A 17028-nucleotide genomic window follows, 5' to 3' on the forward strand; every position below is an offset into this window, starting at 1 on the left:
TTTACTAAGGAAGCAAAAGCCGTTTTGCAATAAATAAAGAATAAATGGTGCTAATAAAAAAATACCGGCAGCTTCATTTTGTGGCGATTTCCTAAAAATCAGTAATCGAAAGAAGAAAAAGAATTAAAAAAAGAAAGAAAAGAAAAGAACCATAAAAATCAAATTTATTTTTTGCGAGCAAAACACAAGGTATTATGAATAGTTAATAAAGGCATTTATTCGTTGCCATAGAAATGTTTAATCAATGTGCTGTTTAAGTCATATATATGGCTAAATCTGTTTGAAAATAACTCCAAAACTATTGAAATAAAGCAATTAACTCGTAATGAGAATAAGCAACTATAATTTAAATAATACGAGAAATTCGTCCTCGTGTTTTTTAACTGGTACCAGTTAAAATTTATAATAGTCCACGCGGACGATAAAGGTCGATTTCGGTATCTCGGAATTTTGATATTTACATACATAAACATATGAAACAACGCTACAGTGTTTTTCGAATCGTATTTGTGAATGGCGAAACTGAGCTATCTTTTTGCAAAGGTGTCTGTTTTACTTGTGGTCGTTTGTTACACAACTAGCGCAGCGTCTAGAGAAGGATCTGGGCCATGCATTGTAAGAAGAACAAAATTGCCGCGTTTAGATCCCGTCAAGGTAAGCTATACACATGTACTCTTAAAAACCCAACGTTTTCATCTCTTGGTCAGAGATTGTCATCTTTTATTAGAGTTAACGATTAAATCACATTGTAGGTTGGTTATCTTCGGGAAATCGAGCTCTTGAGAGAGGAGAAACCTTTCACCGTGAAAACATTAAGTGTGAGACCTCCTATATTCGGTAAGTTTGCTATCGAGTAGTCTTCGCTATCGTGATGATTCCGTCGAATTCTAATTGTAAATAAATGGTTCAGGAGATAAATAATAAGATCCCCTCAAAGTCCCTTGTAGTCGATGTAAAACCTGGCCGTGCCGGGATACACGAATTGCCATAGACCTCAAAAATTGACTAGTCAGGAATTGTCAGTAATTAAAGCTCTTTTAACTGTCTAATACCTACGACATTTCCATATACTGATAATAGACGGTGAAATAACAACATAGATCGCCGTCTAGATCCCACAAGAGATTATAAAACTTAGGACGAGTTTTAATCAATTAGCAATAAGTCGAAGTAAGAAAAGGAAACTGTAACTAGAAATCCAGCAATGACTTTTGGGATAGAAATGTAACCTAGCCCTATAATTCTTGTCAGTTAAAGGTGGCTCCGTTATTGATACAAACGCTTTGAGCTATAGCGAAATTTTGCCATAACGTTTTCGGTTTTAACGCGGTGGCAACAAAACTTGTGATGAACTAAAGCTATCATTCAGCAATAAGCGAAAATAATCCGACTTTACTGCTGTTGATAAATTTTTTTATGAAATCAGCCCTTAATTGGACCCCATGTTTTGAAGAAAATTGCATTGAGTGAAACATTTTGCTGATATTTTGGCCTGAAATTTCTGGTGTCAGCTTTTATTTATGTAACAAGTATGTCAAAGAAATTTCAGAGCAATCGTTGAAGCAGAAGTCCGTAACCAAAAAGTCCTTCAAAATTCAGCTGTGAAACTGTTTTGGAATTTCGACAGCGAAAAGCTTTGAGGTAGTACGAGCCCGAAATTCGAATTTTCGGGATACGTAATTCCAGCAGTGCCTGCTAATTCTTAAAACAAAGCCGATCAACAATAGTGACATTCATTAACAAGTGCTCTTCTCTTTTGCAAACACTACAAATTCCTCCTCTGAACATGAGTGATTTATTCTTCGACATTTTTGAAATAGTCTTCTGGATTACTTTTTGTAGTTCAATCTCCTGCTACATACATGTATTTCAATGTATTACAATGTTTTAAAAGTCATTCGACCTTAGAGAGACAGATTTGGAGCTATTCATAGTGCTTCTAAAACTGAGGAGTACCTCTCAAAGAATTGCACTATTGGTAATCGGCTTTGTTTTAAGAATTAGCAGGCATTGGAATTACTTATTAAAATTGCCTCGAAAATTTGAATTGACGGCTCGTTCTACCTCAGAGCAATGCGTTGTCGAAATTCAAAAACAATTTCACATCTGAATTTTGAAGGACGTTTCAGTTACGGGCTTCTGCTCCAGCGATTTCTCTGAAATTTCTTTGGCATGCTTATTACATCAATAAAAGCTGATACCAAAAAATTATCAGCCAAAAAAAAATATCAGCTATATTTTTCACCAGATGCGATTTTCTTCGAAACGTAGGGTCCAATTAAATGCCGAATTCATAAGAAATATTTACCATTAGTAAAATAAAATTATTTCAGTCCCATTAGCTGTAGTTCATAGTAGCTATCGCGTTTAAGATCGAAAAAGTTATTTCGAAGAGTTTGTTAATGCACAGAAAATTAACGTGTTCAGTTTTCCCGAGTGTTAAAGCGATGTTGGCGAAGGGCAAGTTCGTTAAAAAATAAAAATAAGATTTTTTTATCGTTCTTTCTAGTTTGACGTCTAGTTATACAAAAAAGGGCATACTTCACAAATAAATCAAAGAGCCCTCATAAAAGGCCTGGAATAAAGATTAGAAGGATGATTGAATGTACTTTACAAGTCTATTTTCAGCAGGGTAGTGGGCAGTGGTTGATAATAGCTGTATGTTTTACATACAGTTCCCTTCCACATTCATTCATTCTACTTTCATTCTCCCTATATTAATTCTTCTTACTTCTTGAAAACTAAATTTTTCCGCAGAAATTCCTAATTTCTTGAGTGAAGACGAGTCCAGACGTCTTCTTTACTTTGCGGAACACGGAAACATCGAAACCAGTGATGTTTATCACCATTCCATGGACGAGCTGCTCTCTCAGACCTCCTTTGAACAATGGGATCTGAACAGAGACAACGTTATCGATTCTGATGAGGTATAAGTTCTACCTAGAACAGTACAGAATGACATTTTTTTGCAAACAGTTTCCTGTTTGTTGCTGTTCCTGTTTAGAAAGTTATTTCCGCCAGACGATGTCGCGAGGAGAAACTTCTCGATAATACTGAGATTAAATTTTATAAAACAACTTACTATAGATAGTACGCGCGCTCTCATTGACCGAGAGGCGTGTTTGCATGAGGGTATGTATGGTTGTGACGTCAAGATGTTTAGCTTTTGGCGCGCTAATCACGCAATAAAAGCAATAGAAAACGTTTTTCCTGTATTTGCGCGCATAGCCTGATATAAACATGAGAGGGGTTGGGAGAATTCGAGAATTCTCGAAAGAATTCTAGACAGTTGTGCAAATGAGCAATGAGAATTCTCGAACATAACTGACTGTAATTCTCCCAACCCCTCTCGTGTTTATATCAGGCTTTGCAAACACGGAGAACGTTTTCTATTGCTTATCCAAACCGCCAAATCCTTTTTCTCAGCAAAAAATTAAGTGATTTCAGTTTATCGGAGGGATGATTTTGCATTTTTTCACTGGCATTTTTTTTTTTTGCTGGTAGATGTGAAAATGTACACTAAAACGTTGAGGAGAACGTTTTATGGCGCTTTGTTGAACCTCCCCTTATTACCCTTGCACTGATGTTTATCTGGAGAAAAAAAAAAACATCAGTCTCATGTTCCAAAAAATGTCCAAATATCATTGTTTCAGCACCGAGGCCTGCAATAGCTCAACTCGGAAAAAAAAGCAAATATTTTAGAAACTGTGCCCCATGCTGAACAAAAGAAAGAAAACACTTTCACTCTAAGAGGTCAGTGTTTGTCGGCGGTATACATATGTAAGCTGCTAGTTATTAGCGACCAACAATCACAGGGCGCGTACTGGTGTCGTATACATCACAATGTATAAAAAATGCGAAGCTAAATATATCTCGTAAGTAAGTTTGGTTAGAAAGTGTTTCAACTTGTCTAAAACACTACTGTGTTCAAAATGTCAGTTGCCACTTGGTAATTTACGCCCCTCCTCACTAGGCATCAGATCCACGTATCCATATTTCTTACGTCATTCCTTATTACAGGTCATTTCGGGCATGCGCTACATTCGCGACTTACATTTCACATTGAACGACGTCAAGAAAATGTGAGTAGAGCTTCATTATTTGCCCCGTCATATGTTTAAGTGTGGTCTCATGGAGCTAACAAAAAGTCAGAACTGGCCAGACGGACAGGTTGTTTTAAACTAAACGAAAGAAAAAAGACTGTTTCGTAAGTCTTCGCTAAAACTCATCTTTGCCCTGCATACTATTTAGAAAAAGAGAGATCTACCTGCAGTGGATAGGTCAGACTAGTAGGGAATTCTTTTTACGCAACAGTGCAGGACTGGTCTGGCCTGCCAGACCTGACTTATTTTAGTCGCCCTTAGACTAAGTGCCAGCATGGCCTTTGGTGCCGGTTAAAACTAAGTTGTGAACTGCATTCTGTGCACTACATGCACACCTCATCACCCTGTCTGGTTTCTCCAAAGTTACGTACGTCTTATTATGTTGTGCTATTTATTATCTCTCCAATCCTCAGGGCCTATCCTCGACTTGACGAGGGGAAATTTACGTCACGGTATCTCCTCCTTTCGAGGGAGATATGACTGACAGTTTTTATACTGTGTGTCCTAAAAAGTACGATCGAAACTACGCGAAAGACAATTTTGAGGTGGCAAACTCAAACTTCTAGAGACTTCGAAACCAGACAATTCAGGGAGGATGGAAATAGGCTAACCATGTATCCAATGGCATCGAGAAGGGGGTCTTCTGCGGCTTAGTTGAAATACTTAGTTCCTAGCTTACCTATCCCCTGACCCCTCTCTAACCTTCGAAATATAGTCGACTCCGGATAAGTTGAACCTTCAAGGAAAATCGAAAAAAATTCGAGTTAGCGGAAGATCGAGTTATCGGGAGATCGAAGCAAATAACTAGAAATAAAGAAACGGGATGTGGGAGGAATGCAAGTATAATGCACACTTCACTTCAAGAGCAACAAGATATATATTGTTATTTTGGAAAAAGAATTTTAAAAACAGCTTGATTAATCAGCACATGGATAAACATTCTATTCAATTGGACTGACAAAAAAGTAAAGACAAGGAATACACGGTTGTTTTGAAATAAATTCATTGTTTTGAACTGCAGCTCACTGCATTGTTCGAGTTTTCAAGGGTAAAATTGTCTAGAAATGATCTGAAGGGAAACGAAAATTACGTCGAGTTAGCGGGAGATTCGTGTTACCGAGGGTAAACTTACAGTAAATGTATGAAGGAAATCCAGGGGAAATCGATTTTGGTTCGAGTTAGCGAGGGTTCGAGTTACCGGGAGTCGACTTTTGTTCTTACTTAGCCTAGGTTTACTAGAATTACACCTTGGACCAATATAAATTTCAGGTTAACATCAATAAATGCTGGAAAGCGCATACCAGGTTAGTCATAATTTAGGTAAAAACAGTTAGACGGCTAGCTGGAAGCTATAGTGTGCTTTTCTTAGAAAGGTCCGACAAATTTCCCGTCAAGGCCGGATACAAAGAGTGCACGATCTTCGCTTATTAAAAGAGACTCCCGTTTGAAGGTATCATGTTTAGAAGTCATATTTTACTACGGCAATCTACTCGTGTAGTCAAAATGGTTTTATTTAAGAACCTGTAGCTGAACATTTTCATGAGCTTTGCGCAAGCCCCCGCCCCATACTTGACAAAAAAAAAAAAAAATTCACGTTTCGGTGTTTTATATATAACTCAAGGCAGGGGCACCCAACGACGGTTTCTTCCTAAATACATTGAAGACACTTTTAGGCTAGAATCCAGGGTACTTTAGATCTCTAGAAATGCATTCTAAGCAGCGTTTTAAATTTTGTACCTGTTTGGTCATCCTAGGCGAACTTGAGTCTTTTCGAAATTACTATACAAGGGTTTCAGAATTCTTCTCCCGAAAATTTTAGATGCAATTTAACGTTTTAGGAAAAAGAGAATTTTTCTTACTCCTTTTCATATCAAATTTTTTAATCCGGAAATTTTAGGTTTCCTTTTTCTAAGAAAATTAGCCTAATATGGGGATTAAAATGTGAAAAAATCGTAGTGAATTTATTAGCTGAGCTGAGAAAATTCTACCTGAATGGAATAGCCATCTAGAATTAGCCGTCCTCAAGCAATAGAAAATTCTAGGCAATATTTGCTTCCCCGAACAGATCTTTACAAACACAGTCATCGGGTGCCCCTGTCTAGGTAGACGGAGATTGCAACATTTGTTTATTCGATTAGACAATTAATCTGATGTTTCGCGGAAAATGTAATATGATGGGCCCCTTAAACATGCATTGCAATATGGTACATTACGAAAGCAAAACTGGTTTAGAATTGAGAGCAATATACAATTGTCGGCACTTCTCTCTGTCAACATTCTCAATTGAAGTTGCAAAAAGTATTGAGCAGAATCAGGTAGCTTTTGCATTCTCTTGACTTTTTCAGGTACTATTCGTCGTAGCGAGTTTAGGCCTTCAGAGATCTTGCATTACGTAGAGAAAATACGCCTGGAAACACAAGTCAAGGGTCGTCATAGCAACCAAACTTTCATCGAACTTCACCCTGATGACAATTTAGCTGTGCGGCTCGATAAAAAGTGAGTTTGGGTTATATTATTAGCAGTACACAAGCTTCATATAGTCAGATATGTAAGTGTCCGCTAGCCCTAATCCACGGCTAAAAGCACGCAATTTTGTCTAACCGATGCAACAATGAAATAAAAATGACAAATAATTGTGTCTAATATGAAGTGGGGATGATACAATGAACGACTGGCCATCAGTCAGATCTTTTCCGGCATAAAATTACTTTGCTTGTTAACTATATACATAAATATAAAGCTAAAAGAAGATACTTAAAGATTGTTCTTTTCTGTTGTTTCAGAAAAGCTGCTCTCACGGGACTTCCAATAGAAATAATAAGAGGCAGTGAAACACCCGTGGTATGTAAGGCTCCTTTCATGGTGTAGAGTTTGTACCACCACATGGTGAGCTCAGCTGGAAGACCACCGGTCTTCTGAGCGGGAGGTCACGGGTTCAAACCACAGCCGGGCAAACACTCAGGGTCTTTAAATAACTGAGAAGAAAGTGCTGCCTTTGTAATGACATCTGCAAATGGTTAGACTTTCTAAAAGAACCCACGCCACTGTTCGAAAAGAGCAAGGGACGTAGACCCCGGTGGTGTGGCCAACCTTTACGGGTTGTGGGATTGGGTCGGGATGGCACCTTGCATGGGACCTATGAGTCCCGTTCGTGCCTTTTCCCTCTGGGCAGGCCTGTGTTCAGCAAGCTGTCAAAAAAAAGATCAACCAGTTTCGACCATTCCACACTGAAAGTTAAAAACATCTGTTGCAGCCCCAAAGTTTCAATTCAGCACTGCAGGCAAAAGTCTGATTCAACCCCGTCTGGAGCCATTTGAGCACAATTGAGGCCAAAACAGCTCAATCAAAAGACTATTTCAGCCCACGCTGGGGCCCATTTCTGCCCTTGGGTCCAAATCAGCCCAAGGTAATTGGACTGTATCGGCCCTGATTTAAGGAAGCCAAATTAGACTCATACATAGGAATGTGTTTTACTCACCGAAACGACCCCATTTTTAGGGCTAAAACAGATCTTTCTGATTTACAGTGCAGATATCTATGAAGTATTAAAACAAAAATGCACAGTATAGGTTATCCCCCCCCTCTCCCCTTCCAACATTATTAAACGTCAAAACGCTCTTGCTCCAACGCAGTCTTTTGATCAGATTTAGTCTGAGAAAACAGCCGCCATTTCACGACACCATCAATGGTTTTCTCGGGAAATGACGTCTGAGGAACGACTGCAGAGAGTCTACACTGATGACGCGTCACTACCCAGAGATCTGTGTAGTGCTCCTCGTTGGTTAAGGTAAATTTCCCTCGCGGCTCGACCCGTGTGCTCAGATCATGTTCTAAGCATTCCATTCACTCCATTCATTCTGCGTGCCACGCATGTGTAATAACAGCCAAGAGATTAGGATCGCGCGCTTCTCTGGTCGCCTGCAAATCATATTTTCTCTTGATATTGGTACCTGAATACTGGATTTAAGCTACCTTGCCTACGCGTTATCATGACTTTGTATCTATTTATTGGACTGACACCATATTCGATGATAAAGAAAAAAGTAGGAGTATGCAACTGCGTTGAAGGGGTACCTTAATATCTCTCTGGCTTCTTTGGATTCGGCATGGAAATAATTTTAACTTCAACTTTATTTCAGTTTCCTAAAACAAAAAAGAGCGAGGCCAATATGCAGGCACTTAGACTGATGGCTAAGAGAACTTCATGAGAGATCAAACAGGCAAACCTTGAAGGGGGAAGAAAGTACCAGCTTGCTCGCCGTAATCAGCCGGCAAGTAATAACTGGGATTACTGACAAAGTTTCAATAACACCAACCAAGAAAGAGAAATATAGCCAGGAAGCTGGGAATATTATTGAGCTAAGTCAATACACACCAAAGACCCAGCTAATTTTTTTGCATATTAAGACGTTTTCGTTTTGTATTATTGTAGGCTGTGCGATATGGCCCGGGCGGTCATTACCACTGCCATTATGACTCACACACACTCTACGCTGGGAACTCTTGCTGCGATCGACTCGCCTTGGATAATTGTCGTATTTGCAGGTTAGCCGTGCACCATGTTAAGCACTTCATGTACATAATTTTCCATGTAAAAAAATCGTTGCTGCTCTAAAATTCGTTTACTTTCTCGAGCTTATGTAAAACTGGAGTCAAAGTATTTAATTTGAGTCTAGGTATGTCTTACGTCATGTCATGTTATGTCATCTAGTTAACAATACCTAAATGAGGCTAAGTATACTGACATGAAGCATTATGCAGGTCAAGGAGGGTGTCTGATCGGCCGTGGTGGATAACGACCTCCGAAATCTACATAATAGAGACACTTAGATTCTATATAAGACGAGGAAGACTACGAGTACGAGATTTTCTCCATACAGGCTGTCCATACTGAGTATCGCTCACGCGTGAAGCAGCGTCAGCATCAGCGCCAACTGGGCGTGAGAATTAGCCACGGAATTAATGCGAATAAGAAAAGGCGAAATATTTTCAATGTTATGTAGTGTGCATTTACCTGAATGTGTACTACAGTACCTGAAATTAGCTGGTAATTTGCTCTACAGTATTCGTGATTATCTCGGTGACGTCACAGCTCATGGTAGAGTCCAGGAATGACCGAGCCGAAAACGCCTGGGGACTAGGCTGCGTGATTATGAATACATTGTTTCCTCTAGGCGTCTCGGCAAAGGACTATATATTTTGTTAACCACTTAAACGGCTTTCATAAATTTAAGTCTTCAGTTGTCATTGTAGTCATACTATTTCTAGTATATGAAATTAACTCTTTTACTCTTATTTCGTTAGGTATATAACTATTTTGTACTTTCTCAATGATGTCGAGAAAGGTGGCCAAACTGCTTTCCCCGTTGCTGACAATGAAACGTTTAATCATGAGGTTTGTATAATTGATCGTTCATATATACATACAAACAAAATCTTGAGGCAACACGGTAATGCTCTGTGTTCTGCGCATGTTCTGATACTGTACAGACGTGTTGTTTGAGCTCTGCGCCTGGAGTGAAATTCTGATGACTTATAATGACTCGAAAGTCAAATTCTATTGTCATTTATATAGATAAGTTTTCCTTTTCTTTTCTTTCTTTATGTTTTCCTCTACTCGCATCGATTAGCCAAAAATCAAGCTATATGGGAGCAGAGGATGTTTGTATGTACATGTATGTTTGAATTTAATTTAATATGTTCCTCCGTTATATGGACGTTAATAAACTTTAATTCAATTCAATAAACATAAACTGTCTTTTGCGCGAATGCTGAAAACACTCATCGCCTCATGGAAGGGAATCCAAGACAGTCTTGAATTCTGGATTCCACGCCGTGGATTCCGGATTCCATGTACTGTATCCCAGTATTTGTCGGTGAAACTTGGATTCTGGATTCCAATCGTTAATGGGATTTCGGATTCTTTAAACTGTATTCCGGATTCCAAGGACCAGGATTCCTGGAATTCCTCAAGCAAAATTTTCCCTGATTTCTTAATTCGGATTCTCTTACATAGTACCCCAGAGTATCCTTTACCGTTATAGACTTTCCGTGTTGTTTTATAACTTTTCTAATGACAATGAAAACAATTGATTCTCCTCATCGCAACAGATAGACGAAGGTCACTAGCTGAGACCCATGAACCTAAACAAATCAAAACGACACGGCATTGTTCAATGAAACACAAATTTCAGACGGGACCGAGGCGTTCAAGCATTAACGTTTAGGGGAAAATTCTGCTTACTTATCGCTAGCGCCGTGGACTGGGAACAAGATTTTTTTAAACATATGGTTAAATGAGACTGGACCGACCAGTAATTAGGACCACCTTGACAGATCATCTACTTTGTCGGTAAATTTTCACGCAGACCGATGCGTTCGACTTCCGTTGATGCTTTGCAATAACTTTGCAGAAATCAAATTTAGCATAATGGTAAGCACCTAACTAACCTGCTGATTATCTTGAAATACATCTTTGCACGAGCACTTTTGCACGGAAAGCCTAAGGGTTCAGCTTTTCACAATATATCCTTTTTATATCACAAGTCTATTTTCAGTCGACAGTGAATCGATTGTATTATATGACACACTTAAGTGTCCTTGTTGATTGCCATTGCCTAAGTTGTTCAAAAGGTGAATAGCGCTTTCCACTCAGTGATTAATCTCTATCAAGTGGATGACGCCATTGGCTTTCCTTCTACTTATCTGAGTAATCCGGTAGATAACACTATCCATCTTTTAAACAACTGGGGCCAGATGGAGGACAATTATTTTTGCACCCAGCACCGCTTACACACCTAATAGAAACTCAATAGAAAGTAGCTGCCCTTCTTTGTCACCACGTGACCTGAAAGATCACCTCTTCTTATGGAGATTTTAAGTACTATTATTACTGCCCCCCCCCCCCCCCCCCCCCCCCGCCCTTGCCAGGAGGTTCCTTTTTGCAATTCGGTTGCGATCAAAGGAGCACAAAAAGTGAGTGACTAGTGATTAAGTGATTAAGGGCGAGAGACCACGGGAGAGGGGATGAAAAAGGAACAGCTTTTTCCTTCTCGCCGTCCTTTGCGCGCAATTTCAGACACGTAGCTATAGAGTCGCCTCGAAACGAGTTAGTTATCATTAGACATCATATAACTCTATCTCATTCGATGACGTCGATCTGCGGCAGAAGAAAATGCTTTTGAAGCCTTCCTTAAAATTCGAACTACGAAAAGCTTATAAAATTGGATTGAGACACAGACTAGCGTTGAAAATACAAATAAACAAAGACGATAAGACGGAGTATAGAAAAAAGTCTGTTTGCTTGTCATACCCTGCTGCTAGAATCGTGTAAAAAATTGCAAAAGGTCCATATCCGATGCAAAACCCAGCAGAAACTAGAAGAAATGTAACAACAAGTTTGCTCTTCTCCTCGTCCCTTTCTCCAGATGTAGTTTCCGAGCAGATTGTGTTGCTAAAATACAGACCATTTATCAACGATCCATAAAAGTAAACCATTGCTGTTATTGGAATATACGTTACAAATACAGCAACTATGAAAACGTAAACTTTAACAGTTTGATTCATGTGTAAGCTCCATGGGCCCACGCATGTGGAGAGCGACTGGCTCCATTCCTGAAAAACGAAGAATGGCAAACAAAAAAGAGTACCAATGATCCAAATAAAAGCTACAACCTTTGTGATATTCTCATCATTTAGCTGCCATCCTGTCCTGAACGGCTTCACCAAAGCGTGGTATCTTTCTGCTGCTAGTACCGTTAGAGTAAATGATGAAACAGCAATGGAGATTTCAGTTAGAGGTATAATCTTGCAAGAGATCCTTCCAAATCCTTCACTTAGATACCCATTTTGATGGGAGAAAAAGAAGAGAGGTGCCATAAAAATGGTGATAATATCACGTAAAGCCAGGTTTACTAACAGATAATTAGTTTTCGTGTGCATCGTTCGTTTTTTGTGGACAATACGGATAACCAACACGTTTCCGATGAATCCCGCGAGAAAAGTTGGAACCGTGGCGAAAAAAAAAATCTGTTCTAGTTCATTTTTTCCCATCATAATCGTCTTTGCAATGCTTGCATTAATTGACATCTCAAAGTTGTCAGCAACTTTCAAAGTTTTAATAGTTGCTCAATACCTACCTTATATATCAGCCAGTCCGTTTTGCCATATTTGCATTATCAATAGGACATTTCAATTATTTAAGGTGAAAACCTTGTTAGTACTGTAGACTGTTCCGGTTAATGTTATTTGCGCTTGCATACAAAGGACAACGTTTGTTTAATTTGACGATGTTTGCTGACGCTTTAATCACTTGGAGTTTTAATAATTTTCTTTGGACCGTCGTTGACTTTGCCAGCAATGATTTTTAAACACTAAAAATTTGTTATCCTTTTGATCAGAAGGTGCCACGTACGATATCAACTTTCTTGACAACTTTTTTCGCGAAACAAAAAATTGGAAGGACAAGAGCTAGCCAATTTAGCTTTGATATCTCATTCAGTCAGTCTTAAGGTAAAAAATGACTGAATAACTGAGTGTTACCACTGAAAGCGCGACAAAAGCTTTCAAAACTTTGAGCATCTGCTTCGCCTATCTGATAATTACTCAGAACGACAGATGTTGTTTTGCAGGCTGGAAACCAGAAAACGGGGAAAAGAAAATGGCAATTAAGAGGAAATGACTACGACGCTCATAGTCAATTATCAATTTTCCGTCAGGAAAAGCACGCACTGAACTTGGAAAACGCAGACTGCGTCTTCCAATCCAGCCGTCATCCTTTTCTGGAGACCAACATGGCAGCCCTTCAAAGGATGTTGTTTTTTTGTTTAATACTTTTGCCGAATGATGCCATGACGAGTCACTTTCAAGCTTTCGCTACACCAATGTCGAATTTATACCGTTTCCAAAACATAGGCGCCTTTTCATCGCCAGAGGATCGTAAAGTTTCCGCCAGCTTGGTCAGTGATGCCACGAATGCTCGTATCAAACGTCATGGCCAAGCTATCTAACTACTGGTTACCTTCAACTTCTATTTTTATTATTTCATCGTTTAGCAGCTCCAACGAAGAAAATTCTAAAACCCTTGCGCCCAAACCTGATTTCGCCTATTGGTCAATTTGAGGTCTCGAGTGAGGGGAACTGGGCAAAATTGCGTCGAACTGCACTGTGGGAATGTTTGGGGACGAAATTTGCCCCCGCTTCCTCTATAACCTTGTAATGGCTAAAAGAGAACGAATGATAGCGGCCCCAAAACAGTCCTATAGTGCAACTCGGTCTAATAACGACCCAGTCTAAACCGTCGACTCAAAATGATCAGGCGCGTGAGCAACAAAAACGTGGTTGTTCCAAAACTTTCGATTCTTAGCGGAGCTCCAGTGAGGGTAGCGTAGGTGGACAACTGCGTTATTCCAAGCCTAGTCTACCGTGATCAAACTTCGTACTTTTTTTGGATGCTCATATAAGACTATTACCTCGATGTAAGATTTGTTTCACTTTTGGATTGTTTGCAATTTGACCACTTTATTTTTTCTCGAAAACCATTAAGCCCTTCCCTAAAAAGTAAAGTTAACTACTTTGTGGATTACAAGTTTATTATGTGATGTAAATCATAAATTTATTAACGGGAGCTTCGCTTTTAGCCCTGGCTAAATCTGTATATTACCTTCATGTATGACTTGTGTAGTGTTTCCATCAACATCTCCTTTACTCCAGTCCTTCCACCCCTACACGAGTTTTACCAACCTTAGCAATGCGCAGGGGATCCTTTATTTGACATTTGTTGAACTCTTTGCTGATCATCAAGCCGAACCTGCATTTACATGGCAAGTTGAGCGTGCTGAAATGACGTACGGTGCTCTTAAACCTTATAAAGTTAACTCTTTATTAACGGCCATCTCTATAAGACTATAAGAAGACGGTCTCTCCCTCTTTTTAGTTTCTTTTTTCACGGATCCGAGTAAATCATAATTTGTTGTAAATTATTGTAATTTGCTTACCATGAAGCACTTAGGCCGGGTTCATAAAAAAACGTTTAAACATGTCCATGCGTTCCAGATCGAATTGGAATTTGGAAGTGGTGGTTTTTGAGGAGAGGGGAAAACCAGAGTGACTGGAGAAAAACCTCTCGGAGCAAGGGAGAGAACCAACAACAAACTGAAACCATATACGGCGTTTATTGTTTTTTCTTTAACATTATTCCAATCAGAAGTGATTGACTTTCAAGCTGTTCTTTATTTTGCAGATGTGGACACAGAAATCCAATTATCTCTCAAACCTGAGCGCTTACTGTTTCAGAGCAAACCTAAGAGTAACACCGAAACGCGGTACCGCGATAATGTGGTATAATCACATCATCAACCAATCAACTGGCTGGATGTCCAGCCTCGACTCGCTATCGTACCACGGTGGATGTGACGTTATCAAGGGCCATAAGTGGATTGTAAATAACTGGATAGATATTATTGGAGATAACTGGGACGACTTAAGGACTTGGAGCGGTATACATTACAGAATAGATGACATGGAGCAAGAATAAAAATAGCACAGCTAATATTAGCACTGTTATTATACATTCTGTCAACTATCTGCCTTCTCTTTGGCCTACGGTTATCCTTGGAAAACATCCCAAGCTAATCTCGTTCCCAGATCTCTCACTGACGAAGCCTTCTAGAACGAGATTACATTGCAATCTACAGATTAGTTATCTGCTAGCAGATTACTGACTGACCTGTGGGCTGCGCGCGCAATGTACCATTTCCAAGAGCAATGTCAAACTGTGCTCCGTGCGATCCGTTCCGATCAATTTTTTACGTTAGGTTTTTGTATTAGATATCAGGAGTTTGCAAGGTCTCGGTAAGTTTTAATTGAGGGGACTGGGCCACCAGCTTTATCAAAAGCCTCCGTTTCTTATCAAAAGCCTCCGTTTCTGGATTTCCACTCCGCGATTGGCTGTTGTCATTTAAATGCAAATAACCCATCTCCGAGTTGCCCTTAACCTGTTTATGAAAGCGAGGTCTGTTAATTGGCAGCCATTCACCATTTTCACATAGACCATAATTCACCTTGTTTACCTCCCAAAATTTTGCATAATAATTGTCTTCGATTTCTCTTAGGAACGAGTATATTGAAAACAATGGTCATCCAAATTTTTGTTTTGGGGGGGGGGGAGGGGGGAAGGGGGAACAAGGTGCATTATGGTCTACGTAAATGGTGAATTGAAATGACAATGAGTTTAAATTTCGAATGGAAAAAAATGTCATTTTCATGTGAAAATGGACAAGAAGAAAGACTTATATGGAGAAAAACTTTCACTGGTAGAAGGATCACCCTCCCAGCCGATTCAACTTATTAAAGCTAGCGCTTATATGAGAAAAAATTTCACCCTTTCCCGTCCCCAGAGACACCCGGCTTAATTTGTAACGACCACGTGACCACAAGAAACAGCGCTCGCGCATGCCTTGTCTTGACGGAGTTGCTTCTGTTGGGGGAGGCAAACTGTGGGCAGAAAAGTTGGCCCCGGCTTGGCTAGAAATGATACCTTACCAGGGCAAAAGGGTGACCCAGCTTGGTGGGTGACCCTTCTAGTCGAGATAACTTTTTGTCTCTCATGTAAACGGTTCGCCGCGTTTTCTAAGGAAACGTATAGACAGTTGGCTCGCCCAGGTAGCTCGGGTACGAGCTTATGTGTTGTCGTAAATTTACCCAAGATGTTTACAATTATATATTTAAAAAAAAAAAAAAAAAGAAAGGACGAAAAAGAATTTAACCAGTTAAACCTGAAAGAGGGAAAACCGTCTTCACTCTTCTCTTCTACAGCGTCGCCTTGTATTGCATTCTCTTCGAACGAACTGTTGCAAATTCAAGGCTTAATTGGTTTCAAGACGACGTGAGCAAAAGAAATGACGGGCTCTGAAGACTAGAATTTGGTAGAGCAGAATGAAAAACTAGACGTGCGTACTCCGAAACTGGGCCCATGCAAGTGACGCAGAAACTTGAAAGGTCCTCACTTTGTAAACTCGCGCGCTTCAGATGTGTATTAAGAAAGAAAAGGCAGATGCGCGTTTTTACATATAATTTTTACGTGCGCATTTCATTACAAATGTGTACTTACAGGGCTCGTACCCTTTTTTGAACAAAATCAAGGGATTTCAAGAAAACATTTCCCATTTTTCCAAGTACTCCATTCAGTGCAAAAAAGAGCCTTGAGTCTGTGTCACTTTTAGTTCTTCCACAACAAGAGTAATTTTATCCTGAAGGTCTTTTTTGTGTTTGCTCCTATTCCTTTGGAATTCTACTTAAGTTAGCATTGAAATTCAAGGACTTTTCAGCACCGACTGCAATTTTCAAGGACTTTCAAGGCAATAAAAATTCAAAGACTTTCAAGGTACGCGGCGAACTAGGACGTAGTTTACGGAGGGCTTGCTTGTCGGAGGCTACACGAAAATCCTGAAAATAAGCCAGAGGGTTTATATTTTTCAAAGGACATTTTTGAGAGAGTTTATATTTGTACTCGACTGGTATCCACTCAGTCTACTTTTACTGTAACAAATGAAATCATGCCTAGTCTTTTTATTTTTATTTTTTTCATTTAGTTAGTCAAAAATTTTATTTTGACTTCTCAAACTCATTAATAATTCATTAAGAAAATACAAAGGAAATTAATGTTTAATGAGTGTTTGGAAATCGGATGAAACACTGCTTAGTATTTGCATCCTTAATTTCTCCTTCAAAAATGATTTTGTTTGAGAAGAAATATCAAACATTCGACACAGTGTTTCATCACCAGATGAAACACCTCGAAGTTCGTCAAAAATACTCCGCTGCGCGTCGTATTTTTAACTCTCTTCTCGGTGTTTCATCTGGTGATGAAACACTGCATCTCATGTTTGATATATTACTTCAAACGTCTATTCCGAGAGCCCACCAA

At 39.4% G+C, this 17028-nt stretch overlaps 2 protein-coding genes across 2 annotated transcripts; one reads left to right on the plus strand and one right to left on the minus strand.

The window, feature by feature from the left end:
* The first annotated feature begins 454 nt into the window (after positions 1–454).
* On the plus strand, positions 455–14733 carry LOC140928042 (transmembrane prolyl 4-hydroxylase-like). The gene is made up of 10 exons (XM_073377762.1): positions 455–654; positions 753–837; positions 2758–2927; positions 4021–4082; positions 5373–5407; positions 6449–6599; positions 6887–6944; positions 8536–8648; positions 9408–9498; positions 14344–14733. Exons 1-10 carry the CDS (start codon positions 514–516, stop codon positions 14635–14637), a joined length of 1200 nt encoding a protein of 399 aa, XP_073233863.1. The 5' UTR covers positions 455–513; the 3' UTR covers positions 14638–14733.
* On the minus strand, positions 11319–12191 carry LOC140927721 (pyroglutamylated RF-amide peptide receptor-like). Its single transcript, XM_073377400.1, has one exon. It carries the CDS (start codon positions 12189–12191, stop codon positions 11319–11321), a length of 873 nt encoding a protein of 290 aa, XP_073233501.1.
* Positions 14734–17028: the final 2295 nt, after the last annotated feature.

Source organism: Porites lutea, chromosome 2 (genome assembly GCF_958299795.1).
Source record: "Porites lutea chromosome 2, jaPorLute2.1, whole genome shotgun sequence".
NCBI lineage: Eukaryota > Metazoa > Cnidaria > Anthozoa > Scleractinia > Poritidae > Porites > Porites lutea.